Source organism: Phragmites australis, chromosome 2 (assembly GCF_958298935.1).
Source record: "Phragmites australis chromosome 2, lpPhrAust1.1, whole genome shotgun sequence".
NCBI lineage: Eukaryota > Viridiplantae > Streptophyta > Magnoliopsida > Poales > Poaceae > Phragmites > Phragmites australis.
Genome location: NC_084922.1, coordinates 37,407,532 through 37,425,209, shown reverse-complemented (window position 1 = coordinate 37,425,209; position 17,678 = coordinate 37,407,532). Strand labels below are relative to the sequence as shown.

Genomic DNA, 17,678 nt, shown 5'->3' with positions numbered 1-17,678 from the left:
AAACTTTGTGGATAAGATGGTTTGCCGGTTTAAAGTGGCGAAAATACCATCCCCATTGACTTGGAAAGAAAGAAGTGGCACAGCTAGAGAAGATCGATTCAACTGTCAGCAAGACAGCAACGTCCGCCATGTAGACGATACGTTGGATTTGACGCAATAAGTCTCAGAGCATCTCCAATCGAGTCCTCATATTTGATCCATTATTCCTCTTATTTAGAGGCTTCTCATCCAAATTTCATCCCCTATTTCTCAACGTGTTCCAACCAACTCCTTATATTTGACCTCGTATATTCGAATCACCTCTATTTTATTAATATCTGGTAACTCTCTCTCCTCTCTCTCTCCTCTCTCTCCCAAATGAGGGGTTAGATGAGGAGCCCCCAGATGTAGGGGGTGAGGGAGGAGATTTGAGGGCTCCTCAAATAAAGGGGTCAGATAGAGGGTCGGTTGGAGACCAATTTTTATCGTTTTTTTCTCAAATATAGGATAGTGGGTGAGAAGAGGGCTCAGTTGGAGATGCTCTCAACTTCTTACGTTTTAGTACCACCATTCCACAGTACGAGTATTCCTAGCCGTCGAAAAGAAAACATTGCAACTTTTATCCACATCTACATCCGCCACCAACCAAACACAGGAATTACACGATGTTCATTCAACGGCACCCATGTATGGATATGATTGGATTTACTGTTACAGACTCAGTATGATCTATTTGTCATTCTCAACGAGAAATTATCATTACGATAAATTAATAAAAAGTTAAATACTTTGAAGACGAATATGTCTCTAACACACTCAAAGACTCTTGGAGTGATAAGAATAGACCGGTACTTACTTTAACCATAAGACTGTTCCTAATTATATTTTTTTATTTTATTTTCTTTCTGTTTTATTTCTTTTATTTTTACTATATCTTTAACAACCTCTTTTCAAATGATACGTGAAAGGAAAGGAGAAAATTCTAAAATAAAGAGAACAGAAATAAAAATTCTTTAATGACAAAAAAACACGAAGAGAAATAGTTGGAATGTTAAAAAAACAAAATTCTTTTTTTAAAAGGAACAACAGCCGTGAAGAAATTCGGTTAGAGATTGTGTGTGCCCACTAAAAAATATCCAATTGATCTGATTTCAGAGAATAGAGCGAGATCGAACAATAAATTACGAGTAGATCTACAGCGATTTGATGTTAGTACTGTAGCAAATACACTGTCTATGGAAAACGGCAACGATTTTTACTGCAGCAATGCCACTTAGCAGTACTGTAGCATTACCCTGTATATTCATTTACGATCCAGCGGTGGAGTATCTCCTCCCCCCAGGCTCGTCGTCGTCATCCCAGCGGACGCCCGCACTGGTTTTTTTGTTGGTTAGCAGCGTAACCATCCACTCATGCATCCGCTCACCGCCCCCCAACTCGTGCTCCACTCTAGTTTTTCAATCCACCGCTCTCTCGCACATCCTCTCCCCCCGTCCCTCCACCCGCCTGGCCGCCTACGCTTCCAGAAGCTTCTAGAAGGAAGGAGGTTGCTGCTCATGACCGTCTGATCGGCCGTCGCCATGGGCTGCGCTGGATCCACCCCTAAAACTGACGGTCTCTTCTTTTGCCCCTTTTTTCTCGGCTCTTTGCTATTTGTCCTCTCCTTGCCTTTGTGTGTCGGGATTGAGATCTTGGGTAATTTGGTTCTGAGAACCGTGGTTGGGAGCCGGGGTAATTAGTTCGTTCGTGCCCTTGGTTCTTGATCAAGCGGTGTTGGGACTGTTACCTCGAAGTAGCTACAGCTATGGACTGTTAATTGAGCTGCAGAATCATCGCTCAGGCATTAGGGAATAGCATTTTAGCTCCATGTGTGTAGTACAGATTCATGTGTGTTGGAGTTCACGTCCAACAGGCGGAGGGAGACGATATGGGTATTACGAGAAGTCAACTGAAGGGATGATTTATTCTCTGTTAGGGCAAAAGGTGTAACATTCAGTTGATGGGGGTGTGGAAGATATGACTGAGTGTCAATAAAAGCTAATGGAACTGACGGTTTATTCTTCCGTAGGACAAAAGCATTTCTGCTGTTCTGCCTGTGCCTAGCGAAATAAAAAATGTGACACTATGAAAGGCTAGCTGAAATGATGGTTATTCTTGTTGTAGGAGGAGAGCAATTTCATGGGTTAAGCAAAATTGCTTTCGATAGCCTAGCAAAATCAAGGATGTGACACCATGAAAGACAAATTGAAACATAGAATCGATAGTTTGATCTTTTTGTAGGAGGAAAGCCATTTGATTGATTAAAAAATTTGCTTTCTGTTAGATAATTTGGTTTGGTTGCAGCTACTTTATCCATCAGGTGCAGGTCAGATAGAAGCGAGATGACAATAACAGATGGAAGAACTCTTGCCTGTGCAGTTTCCTTTCCTTGTTTGTTTAATATTGTGTGTGCTGATCCTGGTGCATCCTTATTTTATTAGATTAGACTACTTCAAAATGTTCATCGAGCTGTAACATTTCCGTATGACTTACTTAAGAAAATTGCTCTTTGTCAAGATAGTGAGGATAAATTTGTATTTTTCCTGCTCAGCAAATGAAGAATGCCGGAAGTATAAAACTAGTGTTCTAACAAACAGGCTTGTAGACTACTCTCCTCAGCCATAAACAGGCTTGTAGATATAGACTTGTCGCGAAACTCATTTTCATAATATCTTACAATAGAAACTAATGGTCAAAACTGTGCTTTAGAGACTGTGTCAACTGCCCAAAGCATCATTTTTTTGCGACTAGAGGGAATAGTAGGCATATTTTGAAAAATATTTGTTCAAGTAATTCATCAGCATGCTCAAGACCATCTTCAAGGGTTTCCCTTCAGTGTCCAGAATCACTTCACAACAGGATTTTTGTTCCTTTCAGCGCTCTAACAGTTTTCCTTCACGATTCTCGTCACGAAGGGATTTCCAAGGTCATTCTCTTCAGGACGGGATTCTCCCTCCTTTCCCTTCACGATTCCCCTCGAAAGGAAGTTGTTAGAGATAAGAGAAAATAAAATGAATGAGAACGGGGAAGGGAATCGGGAAGGGAACGAAATGAAAGGAATATGGTTGGAGATGGTCTCAGAACCTTTTTGAGAAAGAGTGAAACGACATCTATTGTTTGTCAACCCTTGGAACTAGAATGTGATTTTGTCACCCTTTTGTGCTTATGCCTTGCACTTTTGTTGATGGCATTAGCTTGATACAATGTACAATCTGATCTTCTTTGTGACCAATTCATTGCTTAATTATAGTAAAGCAATCCTGCTGACGCTGCATTTGTATATATTCAGTCATTAATGCTCAACACTGTCTCTTAATCTCAGATAACACTAACAGTAAGAAGCTGAAAAAAACAAAGCCTTGGAAGCACACCCAAGCAATAACACCAGCACAGCTCAAACAGATGCGTGATGAATTTTGGGACACTGCTCCTCACTATGGTGGACAAAAAGGTACCGCGCATGTATTTACATTTGATGGCAACTCCAGGTTTTGTACTGTTGACATTTATCAGTGAATCTGTGATGCATTTATACTGCTTGCTGGACCAGTCCTTGTTTTCCTCCTGACATGATGATCATTGGCCAGTCAGTTTCGACCTAGCTGCTAAATAAATGTGCGCAGTTCATTATTTTGAATTACACCTTCAAGTATTTTATTTTATTTTGCTGTTTTGGCAGTTTAGTCCACTATTTTGGTTGAGTTTACATACAGCAACAACAAAGCCTTTTAGTCCCAAGCAAGTTGGGGTAGACTAGAGATGAAAGCCACAAGATCCAATTAAAAAGATGATGAGAAAATAATAATAATAATAAATGTTCTAGTAATAGTAAAATATAGAAAAGTAATAACGGCACAAGGAGACTAAGGCATAATAAACTATTTTCTTAAATTCATAACTGATATTGGAAGAGAAAAAAAATGGAGGTACCACAATGGCATAAACTCATTACTGATCTTGCAACGAGAAAGTTGCAAAGTAATTGACAGCTTCAATCTCACCCGAGGGAATGGACACTGTCCAAGTTTCAGCCTTGGGATGGCCATGCAAATTCACTATAAATGTACTTCTCAACTAGCGCCTTTTGATATTTGTTGGGTTATGTATAAAGGGTTGGTGTGGAGCATATATATTTTTTACAGCTGTTGTGAATTTACTGAAGTGGATTCTCTTATTCATGGAATACATGTTATTGTATGTTGATGGCACACGCTGAACACGATGAATACAGACAAGTAGTTGAAGAAACATTAGCTGTGGTGTTTTTACTTCAAAGTTACCATCTGTTTCTACCAGAGATTTGGGACGCACTTCGAGCTGCTGCAGAAACTGATTTAGCGCTTGCACAAACCATAGTGGACAGTGCTGGCATCATCGTATCAAATTCTGACATGACACTTTGCTATGATGAAAGAGGTAATTTTTTTATAATTTAAGTTTCATATTCTATGATCATGCTTTGATATGATCTGATGATACCAAATTAGTAATGGGCTTGTAAACTCTATTGCAGGTGCCAAATATGAACTGCCGAAATATGTTCTAAGCGAGCCGGCAAATTTGATCAGGGAGGGTTAAAGCTGTAGAATATAAAAATGGATCCAAGTAAATTATGTAAATCACATTTGTTCACTGACATCAATCTTGACCTGGTCAAAACTTCAATAAAGTTACCATTTGCTAAATTCTGATCTCAGCTGTTTCCCAACTTTTAGTCCCTTGTCATAGATACAGCGCATTGAACTCTCACACCTGGAGAAACAAGAATTATAAACCTCATCATACAGTAGTAAGGTTCCGAATGACGCTTGAAGGTTTTGTGGGTGTTCTTATTACCATGACGTATAACGAGCCTTTCGTCAAAGCAGCACTGGCTGTCATTACTGCATGCTTCACCAGTTGCATTTGTAATTCGTGCGGGCGATTATAGAGGGAAGGCAGTTGGTGGCTTGGTGCTGGCGATTGTGCTGATGTTTTGGTCGAGAACTCCATCACCTTCATAGATACTCTGCACCTAACCAGATCCTTTTGTTTGACCCCCAGTACCGTCGTTCAATGCCTGTTGTTACTTTCAAAATTGTTGCCCGTGCAATGTTACGGGAGACTCAATTACCAGCTCCTCCTCATTAGAATGGCCTGTACCGTTCGACATGCTTCTCTCCGTGACAGCGTAAGGATTGTCCATTTGTCCTGCATCAGTACAACGAATGCATCAGGCATTCATGAATTATGATTGCTGGATTCATTCCCAGGCATCAGTTTCCTTCTCCGTTTACAAAATTGGGCTGGGGAGAGAAAAACAGGAAGTAGCTGAGGAACTTAATTTTGAAGCAGGGTGATGAATCAGTTGATCCTTCATGAGAGCACGTAGGGCCATGGTAATGTATGGTCTGTCCAGGACCCCGTTTGTGCGCACGGCAGATCTGAGATCCGAGCTGGACGCAAGCTTCCTCACGGCGGACCACATGATCTCAACTTTTGGGTTCGCGGATCGGATTAGGCTGCACTAGAACTGTACAAGGCTGGTAACTAGTATGGTTGATAGCAAACTATTAAGTATGCAGTTAAGATCCGGGATCCAATGGACTTGAGCCTAGGATACCTGCCTCTTGCAGCATCCATGTTAAAACCGGGCCCTTTTAAATGTTGTTCTAATCTCTTTTCCCTAACAGAAGCCTGTCAAACAACTTGAGGGTGGATTAATCTTAGAGTTCATTAATCTTCTCTTCGCAAACCTAACTCCAGTTGAGAGGCGGCGTACCCCAGCTCGAACTTGAATGCTCACAAATCATGTGGATACCTCTCAAAAGAATTTAGTACTCTTCTCTTTAAAGACAAAGTCAGGGAGATGTTTTCACTCTATGGTTGAGTTATTTTAAAAATCTTTTTTTAATAGTACTACCACAAGGGCATGTATAATGTTCTATACAACTATTGTCTATAAGATTCATCAATATTATTTCTAGACGGTAATGAAAATAACTCATATAATATATTATCTATAAAAATTATCTATACGACTCACATTCAATGCTATATATACTTAATAACCGCTTATACAATTATTTAGACAGTAACAAACTGTCTAATAGACGGTCCACTAAATACTACTAGATGTCATTTCTCTCTATGCTTCTCTCCCCACCACATCACCCAAAAGCCCATATGATATCTCCTACAAACAGCTACTTTAGAGTCTGTTTAGCAAAACGCTCAAAGCAGCTCTTCGAGTGGAATTAAAAGGAGTTCTGTTAAATAATACTCCATCTAATTGTAAATGTAGGTCGTTTTAGCCTCCTCAACTATTCTCTAAATATAAATCATTCTCAAACTTCTATGCACTTTTTTCTCTTTCGTTCACTTCTTACCTTTGTTTAATAAATACTATCATTCTCACAAATGAATGAGTTATCTTTTTCAATACAGAATAAATAAGGATCTACTTTCTTAATCCTTATGTATAAGTCTAAAACGACCTACATTTGCAATCGGAGAGAGTAGTTTTCAGTTTTTAGCTTATAAGTGAAATCAGTGGAAGCGACTCTTTAAAATAAACTAGATGTTATAACAAAAAAAATAGTTTATTTTGATTTATTTTCCACATAGAATCACTTTCTCCATAAAATTTATTTAAACAAATTATTTTTCTCAATAAATCACTCCCTCCAAAAAAAAATTAAATTAGAAAGAACTCTACCCCTTACACGCCCCCAAATTCCCTAGCGACCCAAAAAAAATTCGATGCCCAACAACTCCTCACGAGGCCATTTCAAATTTGCTGCCCGCCCGTGCGCTTGTTCCGACCATTTCTATTTTTCAGGGCTCACTTTTGTTCAGCTGTTCCGACTCAGTTGTCTGTTCATGGCTGGTGCAGGAAACCGTAAGAAAATCAGGTCAGATGGATCGAAAACGAGGCAGGAGGAACAAAAAGCCTGGCCACTGGTGAGTGAACTGAACCACTGGTGAGTGAACTGAAGTGTGCGGCTGCAAAGCTACTTTTGTCCGGGCCAGATGAATGTGCACATGGAAATGGGAGAAGCGCTTGTGCGGCGGCACACACACGATGCTGAGCCCGGATCAAGCATTGTTTGATTGGTGCACTGGTCCCCAAGTCCCGGCTCAACTATTAGTTTATGCCGCGATGGGGATTAGGCAAGATTCTGCCTACGGCTCTAGATTATACTTAGCCCACAACTTATCCACATGTTACCAGTATTGTCATACTCTGATACTCCTAACTTTTCATCATAGCTTTGAGTCTTAGTTTTAGCATTATTTTTAGCAGCAAGTACTTAACTGTGGTAGGTGGTGGTTAGGATGCTATAGGGAAAAATGTTGTGCTCCAGAGATTGAGTGACCGAGAAGATTTTAGATTCGACTGGGAGCCCTGCTATGCGCTTTTCTTCGATTCGTTTTCTAATAACAAAGTCATTCACTGTTACTGCTTACTGATGAAAGAATTTAGAGGCGAAACCGCCCTCTCGTTGATTTTGGAAGCGCACTCGAATGCGGGCATGGGGCTCCTCGCTTTCAGCGCCTCCTTGCCAGGCGCAGCGCCGGCAAGAAAACGAACCAGCCCGTCTCCTTCTACTGATGCTGCAGATATTCTTATGTTTTGAGCCTTGCTATCGCACCTCTCCGTGCAACGTTGAGTACCCGGGCTTTCGACGGGACAACCACGGAGGCCGCCGCGATCCCGTTGCGTCGTCGCGGAGGGGGGGGGGGGGGGGGGCGGACGAGCCGGACCAGGCATTTTCCTGCCCAGCCCTGGCCCACATCCGCGCTTATAGCCGTTCGCCAGTTCCCTAGGATGACCAGACCAGCCAACCAGGAGCGGTGCGTCCTGCAGCTAAGGTCCCCCCCCCCCTCCCTCGTTCTCCCCTCCCCTTCTTCCTCTACCGTAGTAATCCACCGGGGCATCTGCCTCGCCCTGATCCCAAAATCATTGTGGTGGCAAGCGCAACCCGTGGAGTCCACTTCACAGCGTAATTACCCACTCTTATTGCCCCACTAAGCAGCAGCAGCAGTACCAGATACGCACCCTTCAACTCGTCGGAGTCGGTCGGACCGCTCACCCCGCGGCTGACGAACGCGTAGCCTGCTGTGCATTTCCCTGGCACGAAAGCAGGGAGGCGGCGACGACGTACGCCACCGGTACACTTCCTTTTACAGGCGAGATGGCTGCTTTGTGCAGCAGCTCACGTGCATCCAACACACCAGCAGCGCGGCCAGGTAGGGGTGGGCGGGAGCTCAGGTCATCATCACACTGCAAAACCAGCGGCAGAGTACCGCGGGGTAATTACTCCACTGGAGTCTGCAGCGCTGCACAGTAGTACAATCCGGCGTCTTATCATCAGCTGGGGTCATTATTGGGGCACCTTCCCACCCCGGGCGACACGACAATTTACACCAGAACTCCAACAGTGAAACGCTCCCAGCCGCTTCCGCTTGTGCCCACCACGCCCGCCGCGGATGCGCAGGCCCCAGGGCGCCGAGCCGAGGCGAGGCGAATCCATGCCCCCGTGCCGTGCCCTCGCACTCCTCTGGACTCTGAACCGAATGATCCTCTGCCACCCCGACGCCGCGGGCGCGAGCCCCGAAAGCACCGCCCGCTCCCACACCCGGCACGAGGACGAGGCCACTCGCCACCCACTCAGTCACCCAACTCGCCCTCCCCCTCCGTCGCTCTTCCCGTGAAACCCTCCAGGATCCAACGAAAAAGGCGAAATCTCCGAACCACACCGCCATAATCTCACACCAACCGGCGCCCCGGTGCTCCTAAAATGGCTTAGCGGACGCGAGCGTTTCTCTCGCATCTCTGCGGTACTGGTACTACGCGCCGCGCCGTGCCGTGCCGCAATGCCGGCGCCCGACCATGCCGCGGCGGCGGGCGGGGCTAGGGGCCACGCGCACCTCACAAACTGCATCCACCTGCGCCACCACCACGCGCACGGGGGAGCGGGAATCGGAGGCGGAGGCGCGTCGTCGTCGTCGGGGCGGAGGCGGAGCCCCACGTCCGTGGCGTCGGCGGCGCTGATGCGCGACCTCCTCGCGCTGCAGCGCTCGCGATCGCTCCGCGACCCGTCCACACGCCGCTCCGTCGAGTCATCCAGGTCCAGGGTGGCGGCCGACCCCGACGCCGACTTTGACTCCGACGACGATGGCGACGTCGATCTCCCAGCCAAGTCCCGGCGCAGCGCCGGCGCCACCACGATGACCGGGGCGCTCAAGACGCTCCTCGACCAGCTCGCCGAGAACCCCCACCCCCACCCCCACCCGAAACCTGTCCGACGCCCGCCCCGCCGCTTCAAACGCCGGGCCGGCCGCCGCGCCGCCACCGCCAGTAAACCTCCGGATCGTGCGGCCGCGCTCTCCGTCAACTCCAGCTCCCAGGAGGCCGTCTGCGGCAACAAGTACCTGTTCCACGACGGGGAGGACGATGGCGAGGAGCTGCAGCAGCAGGTGTCGCAGGACTCGCGCAACGTGTGCGGCATTCCTTGGAATTGGTCGCGCCTCCACCACCGCGGCAAGTCTATCCTCGACATGGCCGGCCGCAGCCTCTCGTGCGGCCTCTCGGACTCCAAGTCTGCGGCGGGGCGAAAATCTGAAGCCGCCGCCGCCTCAGGCAACCGCGTCAATGCCTCGCGTCCCCTTTTCCCGGTTAAGTCCGAGAGGCTGGCCTCCTCGACAAGCTCGGACTCCGACGCGTTGCCTCTGCTCGTGGAGGCCGCCGCCTCCGGTGCGCGCAACGTCATTGGAGGCACTTCCGGGTGCTACTCTGGAGAGCTCGGGATTTTCTCCAATCAGACCAGCGAGATGGACTCCGACCTGTTGTCTGAGGCTCACTCAGGGCAGAAGTCGCGGGCCTCGCAGCTCAGCCGCGGCCAACACCGGAGTCTGACGCAGAAATTTGCACCGAGGACGTTCAAGGACGTGGTTGGGCAGAGCTTGGTGGTGCAGGCGCTGTCCAACGCCATTGTGAGGAGGAAGATTGGGCTGGTATACGTGTTCTATGGGCCACACGGTACTGGCAAGACATCGTGCGCACGTGTCTTCGCCAAGGCGCTCAACTGCCACTCCCCTGAGCACCCGAGGCCCTGCGACTCGTGCACGTCGTGCATCGCACACAATCTTGGCAAGAGCAGGAGTCTTACGGAGATTGGTCCCGTTGGCAACATTGACATGGATCGCATTGCGGATGTCCTCGATAATGTGATGCTTTCACCGGCACTATCACACTACAGGGTATTTATATTTGATGACTGTGATACATTGCCAGCCAACACTTGGAGTATCATCTCAAAAGTTGTGGAACGGGCACCACGCCGTGTTGTGTTTATCCTCGTCAGTCCCAACCTTGAACTTCCAAACATCATCCTGTCGAGATGCCAGAAGTTCTTTTTCCCTAAGCTGAGGGAGTGCGACATCATCAACACTCTACAGTGGATTTGCACCAGCGGAAGTCTAGACGTCGATAGGGATGCACTGAAGCTAATTGCATCCCGTTCTTATGGATCTTTGAGGGATGCAGAGATGACTCTTGATCAGCTTAGTTTGCTGGGGCAGAGGATTTCTTTGTCTCTTGTCCAAGAACTGGTAAGATATCTTGCAAGCATCATAATTGTCATTATTTTACCAAATTAGTAGATAGCGTCTCTGTGTGGATATCTGCTTGGATTAATAGAAATTACTAGAGTATTTTATGGCCAGCATCTTGGTAGCTTTGTGATTCTGAAATGTGTCATGAAATTTAATCGATTATAGTAGTGTGCAAATGCAACTTTCCGATATAATCATGTTAGTGGCTATTGCCTCATTGATGCATTGTTTCTTCTTTGCTGAACTTAGGAAGTAATCAATTTAAGTCCTTGTCAGGGATCATAAATTTGTTGTTGCTCCATGCTCTTTATTTTAGTTCTACTCCACTGTAAGAATAAAACGTTAGTTGCTTGTTCATTTCTCAGGTTGGTCTGGTGTCTGATGATAAATTGGTTGATTTGCTTGATTTGGCGTTGTCTGCCGACACTGTAAACACAGTGAGGACACTAAGAGACATTACTGAAACCGGAGTTGAGCCTTTAGCGCTGATGTCTCAACTTGCCACGATAATTACTGACATTCTTGCTGGTTCCTATACATTTACACAAGAAAGACTACAACGAAAGTTCTTCAAGCGTCCTACTCGTAAGCAATTGTTTTTTAATCATTGGATAGTCCAACCATCATCTCTGTTCTCTTATGGTAAAGATTTTACATCCACGCAATTTACTGTTGTGCATACTAATTTCAGTATCAAAAGACGACATGGAAAAACTACGTCAAGCCTTGAAAACACTATCTGAAGCTGAAAAGCAGCTGAGGGTCTCTAATGACAAGTCAACCTGGCTTACAGCTGCTCTGCTTCAGCTTGCACCTGATAAACAATATGTGTTGCCAAGGTCATCGACAAGCACGAGTTTTAACCATGGTGCGGTAGTTGCTTCCTTTCCTGATAGGGATATAACAAGGCACTCAACTCCTAAGCATGATGCTAACATGGCAGGCACTTCATATGGTGTAAGGATACCTGTTGACCACACAGAAAATAGCCATGTGTTGTTAACCAGTGCTGTCAGAGCAGAGCCGTCTAAACATTGCAAAACGGAAAGTGAAATGATCTGGCAAGCTGTGCTTGAGAGTATTCAGTCAGACACATTGAGAGAAATGATGGGTAAGGACGGAAGGCTAAGCTCCATAAGCCTAGGCACAGGTTAGATTCACAGTCTGACACCCATTTCTTTTTTTTTTTTGTTATGGTTACATCATGCCATAAGTTCCCCAAAAAATATTACTCGAGAAAGAATTTTCCTTTTGTTGTAGCTGGTTAATATTTTTATTTGGTACTTAAAACAGAGGGGAAACACTCATTAGAAGCATTTTTTTTCAACAGTCAGATTATACAACAGATATCACTTGTTTTTATGTGTGGATACTAGTTGTTCAAGTAATTCGTGGCACTTCCACAGATCTTAGATGCAGCACCCATGGATGATTTGCATCTAGGCTCAGTAACTACAGCATTTCCTCACAACGAGGCATCAACTTTCTGTTATTTGTTGAGGGCGTCCTTTTGATCATAGGCACACATTAGGGTTTTGTTGAAGTCAAAGTGTATGGAAGAAAGTAGTGACGTAAGTAGGTAGCTAAGTTCGCCAGCTTCTATTTGTACTGCGTTGAACCTTTATTGTTCTCTCTCTGCACAAATATTCTAAGCTACACTGCCTTCAACAGTGGTGGTTTATTAGTATTACACTGTCAAACTCAAGCTGTAATCATTTATATGGTCTTTTTCTGGGATACTTGGGTGTATGGTTTTATGGGACTGTCTTTCTACCAGAACTTTTTCTAACATTGCCTCTTTTTTCCAACAGCACCGACAGTGCAACTAATATTTAGTTCACGTGTCAACAAGTCCAAAGCTGAAAATTACAGAGGACACATTCTGCAAGCATTTGAGTCTGTCCTTCATTCTGCTATAATACTTGAAATCCGATATGAATCAAAGAATGATGCAAGAGCAGGTCATGCTCCATCTATATTTCCATACCCTGAGAATGACTCTTCCAACACGAGATTAAGTAGGTCCTTCACTAAACATAGTCCCCTCTCTTCTGGAGGTGAGAATCTAATTAGGAGGCTTACAAAAGATAGTGTTGTGAAGGGAGCTAGCTCCAGTAAGACTAGATGGATGCAATCTGATCCCCATATATTAACAGCTGGTGAAATTATTGAAGTTGGGCCCACTCGCATGCATTGGCATGCTCGAACAAATAATGGTGTTCTTGACACAAACGAAAGAAGAAGGGATAATGTATGGGAAAAAGAAGCTTTGTCATCACCAAACCAAGAGAGCATGATTAATCGAAGAGGAATAAATGGGAATAGACAGCATCGACAGAACAGCATAGTAAAAGGAAAGGTATCTCTTGCTCATGTTATTGGGAGGGCAGAAGCTTGTTCTCAACGAGAAGGCTGGTCTAGACGAAAAGCTTTGTCGATTGCAGAAAAGCTAGAGCAAGAGAATTTGTAAGTAAAGTTGTCTTATGATCAATTCGTGCTTCTCAATCAGTCAAACCGTCTTATATAGGAAGTAATACTTGTGCATTTTCACTTGGGAAATAAATAGATGCCGCTGAATTATGTCTCTTTTACTCCATTGTGTTGTAGGAAAAAAAAGTCTGGCAATATTTAACTTAATAGTTTTATTGAAATCACAAGGGTAGTGAAGCATGTTAAGCAGTTAATACAGTGTACAACTGTAGTAACACATGTTCGAACTCATTTGCCTATTTGGGCTATGCATTTGTATTGCTTGGAAATGATGTGATATTAAATGTACACAGGAGGTTGGAGCCTAGATCAAGGAGTCTACTTTGTTGGAGAACTTCAAGGACTCGGAAGAAGGTAATCTTTCATGTTCATATTATGCCATAATCCTTCGGTCCTAACAAGTCAGTTTTACTGGATCCTGTATTCAAAATTTAAATGTTAGAAAAAATTTAAATGTTAGCTTATATCAGATTATTCCTCCTCACAACTTGGTTGAACATTAGTCTATAAAACCCATTCTAAAAACTCGGTTGCATATTAATCAGCAAACCTCATCATATGTTGTTTTGAAAGATATAGGAACATGCCATTTTAGTCTATATGTGTTTGCACTGGATGATCCGTGGAATCTGGTAGCTTAGTATCACCCTTTTGAATTGATCATGCACAGCTGGATTTGACTGTGCTCCTTAATTTGGTCATATCTCAAGTGAATTTGACTCTTAGGAATATAAACCTTTTCTTTCAAGAGGAATATAAATTAATGTAGTACCAACTGAGTGGGACATTGTGGAATTCTGGATTCTGGAGAGAAGAATTGATATCATCTTGCACTCATGCTAGTTTTTCAACAGACAAATTGAGTTCTTGCATTGTTTGTGGGCCTTTGCATCTGATTGGTATGGCTTTAGAGTTTAAAGGAATAGCACTGTAGACTCCTTGGTTAATGGTGTTCGCGAGATAACATAACCCCTTTTGTTTATAAAAAACGATCTGACGTCATGTATATTAGTAAGATTGAATGTATGAAAGTAGATTTGTCTACAAATGTACTTTTGATAATATTAGAGTTTTACTAGGTTTTATAGGATCGTAGTTATGTTATTGGGACTGTTTATGTTCAAACAAGCACACTATTATGACCGTTGGGAGTGTGATTTTGAGCAATTGGCAACAGAGCATGTAAATCCTTCTTACAGTAGAGTTCTATGCGCCTGCATGATGATTTTGCCCTCTCCTGCTCACCCATTTCATTTCTCCGCAGCTCTCTTCAATTAATGTCAGGAATCGAAGGTCACGAGCTGTATCAAGGCTTATCTTGTGTGGGAGATGCATTTCCACAAAATCTCCGAGATAGAAGACGTTGGTTCATAATAGGTTTTACAAGCTGTTAACTTAGCATTCATAATTTATTCAGTTTGTACCTTGTAGGCTGTAGCTGTGTCAGTTTGTAGGCCTTTTCTCTATTCTGTATATTGCTTGACATGTAAAAGAACGATGATAGAAAATGGCATAGCAAATTCTTTTCTGTCAAAGTTCTCTGGAATTTTTTGATGGCCAACCAAAATAAAAACATGTATTTATTTGGAAGCCTCTCTAATAAAGGTCTTGGTCTCCATGATCCGGAAATGAATCCTCTGACTTTGCTAACAGAGGAACATTACTGTGACTTTGGCCTTGCCGTGAGCTATTAGATTGAAAATGGGTTATCATAATCTGCAGTACCTGGCCTACAATCGCTGCACCTCATCTCACAAATCACTGTTTATGGTACTGTTCCTCCGTGACTTTGACTTTGTTTCAGCAAGTCTAGAGGATCCATTTCCCCACTATCCATATTGCCTATAGTCGCATGCTTCGGCTGCAGTCGTTGTGCAACTGCAGTGCCAATTACATGCCGAATAAATGGAAAAGGAGAAGAAACTCACACTGGGGATTTGACCCTGGCGGATCTGCAGTACCAGCATTGGCGTCTCGTAACCCCAATAACTAGGGCCTAGACGGTTGAGCAGACAGCCCATCTTGCGATTGAGTTCTACACAGACTCAGCTTGCAGGCCCACGGCTCCACGCCTGAACCCCGACCCCAGATTTCTCAAACATCACATGGTCAATACTCAATAGTGCCTCCTTTTTTTGGTGACACTGATACCACATGGAGGAACTCCGAATGGAGGAAACATCACTTGGAGGATCAAAACAAATACATCCGGCAACGGAATTCATATTCCTCTTGACGACATAACTTATACACCTGCATCTCTATTCAGAGATGTATATCAATATCAATATGCCATCGTCATAGAAGTAAAGCTACTTTAACACACATCCTAAAATAACAAACTCAACACCATTTGAAGTGTCCATACATGATTACACAAAACTGCACGTCCTCCATTGACCTTATGCTCATCAACATCTTGGATAAGGCCTCAGGCTCAACACAACACCACCAGAACTGTCCTAGAGGGAGACCTTACAGTATACTGTTATGCCTGCCAAAACTAACACCTTGAGATCATCCTCTGTTGAATGAATCAAACCAATAACCCAGGCATAAATTTTGTAATGGAAGCACATAACATGACAAACGAGGCTTGTACATACCCTATCATGCATCATGTCAGATTGCTCAGTTGAAAGTTCCCGATAGGTAAGCAACTGTGCATGAAATGCTCCGTGTCAGGCAACCAAAAAACGTTTAGGTGATAACAAATGCAGGTGTTATCAGTCAAGTTGATCAAAAGTTAAAAATGAATGCAAGCCCAGCCAAAAGAAGTTGTGCATCAACACCAACCTGATGAACTGGAGGTTTCATTTGCTCATAGTACTCGATAGATAAACGTTCCAAAAGATGGAGCAAGAGGACATGAAGGCAACACGAGCAGACAAAGGAATCACCCTGGTAAAAACTAGCAATAAGAACCAGCTACATTGCTCTAATGGAGTAAGTAGCGATCAAATAGTCATCTAGTCTATTCAACCATAGCCTTGACTTGTACTAGAAAAATCTGAGCTAAATATTAAAAATGAGAAGTTAAGTGTCCATACCCAAAGTTGACAATTGATACAGGAATCCAAAACTTAAATCCTGCGTTATCAGAACAATGTGAAACATCCAATATATCAGTTATTTCTGTTCAGGTACTTCAAAAACAATAGGAGTACATTCAGGCAGAAGGATTACCGTACAGAAGTGTAGGAAGGGCGTCATTCTGATATTTAGATGGCAGCTCTGTCAGTTTCCCTAACCATAAGTTGTTCCAAGCAAAAATTACAGCAATAACACAAGGACCAAGCACAATCTGGTTCAGTATGACCTGAAATGACAATAGTTAAAAGAAAAGGATATTTATGTACAAAATGCTTAAAAGCCCAACACATTAGGTTATAATGGACTATGGAGGATGCAAAGTGTACCTTAGCAGACAAATTTGCAAATGTCTGCTAGGGCATACACCGATCAAGGAATTGATACCATGCGTACGAACCTGGACCATAAAGAAGAAATCCATAGGAAGCCATACGTAGTGCACGAAGCCAGTCATGGTTCAGCAACATCTCTGGTATCAGTCCCTGAAATGAGGCACCTCAACAGATATCAGAATTCACAATGTGATGTGCCAGCGGTAATTTAAATGTCCAAGTACAGGATCACATTTGCACTGCACATGGTACATACTTGAGCATTACAATTCAATATGCATTTAAAGTAAGATACAATATTGAAGTAGAATTGCGTTGAGGTGGCATCTGTTCTGATCTCGGTTCTTAGATACAGTCATACAAAACTTAAATATATGAATTTAAGTTGCTTTCGTGCTTTCTATTCACAAGATTACGATTCACAAGCCCGTTCTTAGAAGCCAGATTCATGACATAAGTGAGATGCAAGATAAAGGGGGTGACCTTGCCGTCGGGTTGGGCACCGCGGCTTCGGCGGTCGACGATGCGGCGGCGGACCTGCGCGATGTGTCGCCGGTGAGGGTGAGAGAGGCGGCGGTCACCGCCTGCCTGAAGGGGAAGTCGATGGTCCATCCGCGGCTCTGGCCGATGGACTCCGACGACGAGAGCGGCTCCCGCGGCGGCGGCCGCGGGTGTCGGTATTGCGGTGGCCGCGGCGGCGGGCGTCGTGCTTGCGGCGGGAGTCGTGCTTGTGGCGGAGAGATGGGAGGTTCCACCACCACTCGCCGCCGCTCCCGATGGCCTTCATCTTGGCGGCGGTGGCGGCGGCGGCGGCGGGAGAGAGTGCGAAGCGCTCGAGGCGTGCGACAGAGTGCGGCTTTCTTTTCCCGCTTTGGTGGATACGGAGCTTGAGGGGATGCTCCAAAAATGTTGAGAGGCTCCGAATCCCCCCAGGGTGAGTGTCTCTGCAGATGGGCCCGGCTATCAATGTGGTTCCGATTTTTCTCAGTATTTTATTTCCGTACCGTTTTTCTGCTTGTTTCTAGGGGAAAGAGCAAAATATCGTATTTTTTTGGACCGCTCAAATTCATAACATAGTTTTCAAAAATCAATTGTGCGGTCCATCCCGGGCCCATCAAACGGCCTCTCGGCATCTCAGAAGCTACA

General features: G+C 44.5%; 2 protein-coding genes and 1 pseudogene across 3 annotated transcripts; 2 read left to right on the top strand and 1 right to left on the bottom strand.

Moving 5' to 3' along the window:
• The first annotated feature begins 1,312 nt into the window (after positions 1–1,312).
• On the top strand, positions 1,313–4,703 carry LOC133908656 (uncharacterized). Its single transcript, XM_062350774.1, has 4 exons — positions 1,313–1,593; positions 3,341–3,469; positions 4,315–4,434; positions 4,532–4,703. Exons 1-4 carry the CDS (start codon positions 1,560–1,562, stop codon positions 4,594–4,596), a joined length of 348 nt encoding a protein of 115 aa, XP_062206758.1. The 5' UTR covers positions 1,313–1,559; the 3' UTR covers positions 4,597–4,703.
• Positions 4,704–8,308: 3,605 nt separating this feature from the next.
• LOC133908655 (protein STICHEL-like 4) lies at positions 8,309–14,635 on the top strand. Of its 2 annotated transcripts, XM_062350772.1 has the most exons (7): positions 8,309–10,614; positions 10,983–11,202; positions 11,309–11,767; positions 12,429–12,674; positions 12,774–13,083; positions 13,401–13,461; positions 14,372–14,635. In XM_062350772.1, the coding sequence occupies exons 1-7, from the start codon at positions 8,878–8,880 to the stop codon at positions 14,462–14,464; spliced, it is 3,126 nt and encodes a 1,041-aa protein (XP_062206756.1). In that variant the 5' UTR covers positions 8,309–8,877; the 3' UTR covers positions 14,465–14,635. The 2 variants fall into 2 exon arrangements, with proteins under 2 accessions (XP_062206756.1, XP_062206755.1); XM_062350771.1 differs by having other exon boundaries at positions 8,310–10,614; positions 12,429–13,083.
• Positions 14,636–15,277: 642 nt separating this feature from the next.
• LOC133908654 (protein sym-1-like) lies at positions 15,278–17,419 on the bottom strand (annotated as a pseudogene).
• Positions 17,420–17,678: the final 259 nt, after the last annotated feature.